The sequence below is a fragment of the Austrofundulus limnaeus genome, unplaced genomic scaffold (genome assembly GCF_001266775.1).
Source record: "Austrofundulus limnaeus strain Quisiro unplaced genomic scaffold, Austrofundulus_limnaeus-1.0 Scaffold1235, whole genome shotgun sequence".
Lineage (NCBI taxonomy): Eukaryota > Metazoa > Chordata > Actinopteri > Cyprinodontiformes > Rivulidae > Austrofundulus > Austrofundulus limnaeus.
In genome coordinates this window covers 16,927-22,589 of record NW_013953637.1, presented here as the reverse complement: position 1 = coordinate 22,589, position 5,663 = coordinate 16,927, and the positions used below count along the sequence as shown (strand labels likewise).

The 5,663-nt window shown below is 39.9% G+C and overlaps 2 protein-coding genes across 5 annotated transcripts in view; both read right to left on the bottom strand.

Moving 5' to 3' along the window:
* mtus2a (microtubule associated tumor suppressor candidate 2a) overlaps positions 1 to 799 on the bottom strand; it is a 40,449-nt gene extending 39,650 nt beyond the window's left edge. The window contains exon 1 of one of the 2 annotated variants that reach the window (XM_014031354.1): positions 665 to 799. The gene's annotated coding sequence lies outside the window, so the exon portion shown is untranslated. The remainder of the gene's footprint in view (positions 1 to 664) is intronic. The other variant, XM_014031356.1, reaches the window with a different exon arrangement.
* A 1,355-nt stretch (positions 800 to 2,154) lies between these two features.
* Positions 2,155 to 5,663, bottom strand: part of LOC106534651 (high affinity cationic amino acid transporter 1) — a 20,165-nt gene continuing 16,656 nt past the window's right edge. For all 3 annotated transcript variants that reach the window (XM_014031351.1, XM_014031353.1, XM_014031352.1), the window contains exons 11-13: positions 5,431 to 5,582; positions 5,238 to 5,346; positions 2,155 to 4,268 (exon numbers count right to left, since the gene is read on the bottom strand). In XM_014031351.1, the coding sequence (XP_013886805.1) occupies positions 4,084 to 4,268; positions 5,238 to 5,346; positions 5,431 to 5,582 (446 nt within the window). In that variant the 3' untranslated portion in view covers positions 2,155 to 4,083. The remainder of the gene's footprint in view (positions 4,269 to 5,237; positions 5,347 to 5,430; positions 5,583 to 5,663) is intronic.

The window sequence follows — 5,663 nt, the reverse complement described above, 5'->3', positions numbered from 1 at the left end:
GCACCAGGATGAGGTGAGAAGGTAGAACAACAGTGACTAACACAGGAATGCAGCATGCACGCCTCAGGCTTTCTCTGACTTCAATATCAGACACAATAAACAATAASTGAATGTGCAGGAAAGGCCTTCATGCTTCTTTATTTTCTCTCTCTTTCTTTAAATTAAATGGGCAAAAAAAAAAAACATTTGCAAAGAGATTACAGCAATGCCACAAATGTAAGCCATAAATACAAGTAATAAAAGTATACATCTACTATAAAACTGAAGCAGAAAAAGAAAATATATAGGTCTCAGATTCATATCTGAGGTCAAATCATGTGTATGTGCTTGTTAGATAGCTCTGACCTGCTCCATTCATCACTTCTTCTCCCCCCTGATGACCCCACACCCCCTCCATCATCCCCACCAGTTACCCCACCACCACCACCAGCCCGGAATACAACCTGCAGCTCATCTGTCACATAAAACACACACTTCCTCTAAAGGTTCACCGAGCTGCAGTGCGAACAGCAGCCGGGAGAGCCTGTAATCCTCATCTAAGTGCGACACGTTTTCTCCAAACCAACGCTGGCCTCCGCCGCGTCGTTGCAAAAAATGAAAAATAAAAAATAAAATTAAAATAATATTAAAATAAAAAGCAGGATGTTTTAGTGGTGCGACTTACTTGTATGGTTTGTTGTTGTTGTTGCGGAGTCATTGAATAGGCTCGGTGATAAACGCAGGAGCTGCGGAACAAACAAAGCCGCGTGGCGCTGCTGACTGCTCGCGCTCTATGACTGCGCGAGGAGAGAGGTGGRCTGCAGGCAGGAGGAGGAGGAGTGGTGCTGATGCTGCAGCCGACAGCAGGTGTGCGCACACGCGCGCACAAACACACAGAGGTTTGTATTTCTGGCCTTATGAGGACCGTGCACTGACGTAACCTAAACCAGACTCTTACTAAATCTTACCAACTCGGATAGCTAACCAAAACCCGAATTTAATTAACCTGCTATCCCTAAACCTAACAAAAATAATTGGCGCTCTACCATGTTAGTCGCAGTCTGTGGTTCCCAAAAGGAGTCCTGAGTGAAAGGTGCAGGTAACAGGAAACAGGTAAACACACGCGCGGCTGGGCTTTTCATTTTCTCCTTGCACTCTCCTGCCCTCTGCTGGATAAAACAGGAAGTAGCTTAAAACTGATATTTTCTAAACGTGAATTATTAAAAAAACAAACAGGGAAGTGGGACTTTTAATTTGGTGACTGCCATGACCTGGAAAATAGTACTAACTAATGATGCCATTTTTCAAAACTACAACCTCCACATGTTGGAGGCAGACATGAACAGCTGTGATTATTCATGTAAGGTATAACTTAACATTCATAATCACCTCAATGCATATATATTTAACACAAAGGAAATTGTATTTGGTAGGTGTTTTCTTTGKTGTAACAAAATTTATTGGCAATACATATACCATTGGAAAGCCTTAACGTCCCTTTTAAATGGTGCTACATTTGTAAGGAGCATGCATTTGTGGGATGAGCAGTTGCTGAGTATGTAAGTTATGCACATGAAACATTGGCCAAATCTTCTCTGCTAAGCAGCTGTTGTTATTGACACGGTATAAGATTTATTGCCAAGAAGCATTGTGATCACAAAGAAATAATCCACCAAACACAAATTCCCTTACTTTCTGTGCTAAATTTATACGCAAGAATAATTTTAGCATGAAAGRGTGGCAACCCTTTTAGAAAGTTCTGATTGGGTGACGAGGGAAGCAGTGCGTTTTTTGTTTATTTGGATTAGGGCAAACTGATGACTGACCAAAAAGACACATTTATAGATCAGATCAAGTATTGTCCAAAGACATCAAAAAAGGCACAAAAATAAAAAACGCCTGAAATAAGTTACATAAACAAAAATTTAGCAGCTTAACACCAGGACTAGTAATAAATGTAAAACATAAAAATGCTCYGTTTAACAAGGTTAAACGAGTTGCACCAATTGCAAAGAAGTGTCCCAAACTCAATACAGAACATGCTGCAAAAGTTGCTTAAAAAAACAGAAAGCCATGTTTTGCATTTGAAAATACTTTACTGCAAGAACTATAGAAATCTTAAATACACTTTAATGCTACTTGTTTTGTTGTAAAGGATTACCAAAACACAACAAATTCACAAAGGGTTGGCATTTTTATTTTAATGACAAAAAAAATGAATAGAAAAAAATACAGATTTGTACCAAATTCTTTATCTTAGATGTTTTGAGGGTATTGATTTATTGTAAAGTACATTAAACTGAATCATTTGGATACAAGTGATATTTTTAGATCATGGGTAAAACACATTGATACAAAAAAAAAAAGGAAAAAGAAAAAAAGAAGAATGTCAAATTGATAACATTACGTATACTTCCAGATGGAAATACTAGGACAGTTGGCAAAATGTTTGCTTGTTTTACTTTTTAACAGCAGCCAGCACTGTGAAAATGTGTAACYATACCTGACAAACATTCCTGTTAAGTTTAAGATCATTGTACTTATTCAACTTACCTGTGACGACTGACGTTAGGCTTATTGTATGTTCTTCAATAAGACATCTGCTGATGAATATGCTCAATTTACATGCAACAGAAAATAATATTTTTAACTCGGCTGTGCTTTCTKTTTGTTATTTTGTAGAACTGACAGATCACATTTCATTGGGCTTTGGTTAACATTACATAAACCAACAAAGAACAAAAGACATTAAAACACTTTGAATGAAACAGCATCTTTAAACCACTGGCTGTTGTCTAATGACTCAGCTTTGGTAGTTGTGCCTAGGCCTGTCACAATACTAATTTTGYTGGATGACAAATTGTCTCAGAACTTATTGCTATGAACAATAATTTGGTTTGGAGACTATTTTAAACTAATTAAATGATACCCCTGCACGCTTACGTAGCAAAATTCATGTAAAAAAGGTCACAAACTGGCTTGGACCAGAGATTGGGAAAACAACACAACARCAGCTGCAGAAGCTGTAAAATCACTCCCCACCTCCTCTACCCAAGCCAGCGCAACTTATTCTTTATTTGTCTTCCTCTGGCTTCATAAAATAATTGTGGTTTTTCCGCATGCTKCTTACAAAGTTTGCACAAGTYTATGTAGTGTAAAAAATAAAAACTCTTTGAGAACATGAAGTTCGGCATGATTCCCTGGAGGCGTCCTGAGGCATCAACAGCGAACCGAAGATTCTCGTCTAGCTAAATGTCTGTCCACTGGGCTCTCATGCTATAGAGGTTACGAGACCATGCACCTGGAAAATACCCGACGCGAGAGTTCACTCCTTACACTAACGCATAGAAAAGATGGAGACGTAGAAAACAAACAGAATAAATGGAAATTATTGACCTATTTTTAATTTATTGACTTCATTTTAACTTATTGTGTGATTAATTCATTTATTGCTTATTGAGACAGGCCTATTTGTCTCCCAAAGCTTAAGTCTTCAGACAAAAGCTGATGGCTCCTAAGACTGGTTTCAGAGAATTTAAGCACTGTTACCAACTTGTTTCTAGTACTGACATGGTTTCAAATATGTACACACATCTTTTATCAGACAAAAGCAAAATACAAAACTATTACTGCAGACGTTTCTGGCACCCAGACATCTGGGTCCAGTCCTACTGCCAGCAATGTAACCCAGACACACTCGAAAGAAGTAAATAAAACCCCAACGTGAAGAGAGATTTAACATGGTCTTGCCCCGTCTCTGAACCCTCATTAAACACTACCACATTCCGTGTCTACAATACGAGCCCCACCCCCACAGCTCCACAGACAGCCAAGCGATAATGAGCAGCTGAAACAGAGGCCAAGCAAAAGAGATAATAAACCAGCAAAATATTGACAGTGCAGAATATTTCAATTATGGCTGTAGAAGTCTGCTTTGACATGAGGAGCATCACTTGCTGTCTGTGTTCTGAGGAGCAGCTGAATGGAAAAGTCATAGGTTGTTTATCTAAGCTTTTCACTAAATGGAGCACCACCAGTGAAGGAGGAGTGGACTGACAGAAAAAAAACCCTCCTACACAAACAGACTGGTGTCRCTAACACTCGCTACAAATCCCCATCGTGTTCTTCCCTAACGTCAATGCCATCGTGGAGAAAGGCCTCTTTTTCCGTCAACATGGCATCCAGTTCGCGACTGAGCTTGAAGCCGTTCATCTCGGTCTCTATAGAGGGGTGGGCCAAAGCTGCCTCGGAGCTGTGGTGAATGCCATAGCAGAAGTAGATCGCTAAACCTGCATTGAAAGAGCAAAACGAAACATTCTCAGAGAAAATTCTGAACAGGTCTGAGATTATTCATGAGGCAATGAACTCAAAAATGAAGGCTGTTGACTGATCCTGGTTTTACATTGTCAATGACATTAATAAGCGATGGGTCTRAATCTATCAAMRTTGAKTAGGTCCTCTGGACAGGTTCTTCTTTGTTGAAAAAACATTTTGCCTCTTCTCCAAGAGACTTCTTCAGTCTGAGGAGCTACAGATAAACTCAAACTGCAAACTACTGTGGAAGCAGTACTTCCACGACGAACAGAAAAGTTAACAATGYCAATYAAAACTGTTCAAATGCAAAGAGGACCATTGGCCTAATGAYTGATCATTAGGGCCCTGATTATTGCCTGCTGGTCACAGAGGGCTGAGTCATGTTYGCAATAACAGCATTGTCAGAGGGGTACAATTGGAGATCTCCACCYTTATTTAACAACGGACRGTTTTTCTTCATAAAAAMTGGCTTCCTTTACTTTTCTCTCAAACAAGTGTTTCTCCTTATCAAGGATGAKAACATTTTCATCACTGAAAGAGTGACTGCTGGCCTGAAGATGAGTGTAGACTGGAGAATCCTGGCCTGATGATGYTGCYCTTCTGTGCTGAGTCATCTTTTTGGCCAGTGACTGCTTTATTTCCACAAATGGTCACAGTCCTCCTGGCACTTAACAGTGTATACATTACTCTGTTTGTGCCGGGACACTGGATCCTTTGGGTGAACCAGTCTTTGCCATAATGTATTTTGGGGTTTGAAAGTCACCAGAACGTCATGTTTAGAAAATAAACATCTCAGTTTCTCTGAAACTCCCGCAACGTATGAAAAGAAAAACTCGTCCAGAGGACTTTTTTATTGAGCTGCATCAGGACATAATGGGTCTAAACTTACACTAGACTCAATTTTTACACAAAGCAGTATTTGAAAAATAATAAAGTATAACCACCTATAGCCATCCAGACTGAAAATCTAACCCAAGTGCCTCGATCCAGCTGCATCATCAGGTAGACATTAACAAACATGCTGATCACTGGGATGAACGGCACCAGGGGAACCTAAGTTGTTGCAGAAGAAAACAGGTTTGCGTCAACACGCAGMAAACATTACCCATATAGTGCTGAAAAGTTTGCAAACCAAACCTTGAAGGAAAGCTTTGTTTTGCTTTCAGGCTGTCTCCATATGACAAAGACGAGAAGGAGACACACTATGAAGATGACGCTAAGGGCTATGAGGTTCCACAGGACGATCCCTCCCTGCACCGCCAATATACTGAACGCCAGGATCAACGTTCCTGTAGAAACACACACAAGTTTCATTAATTTATGTCTAACTCCTCCCAAGAAAAACATGCGGCTTAACTTTAAAGTGTAAC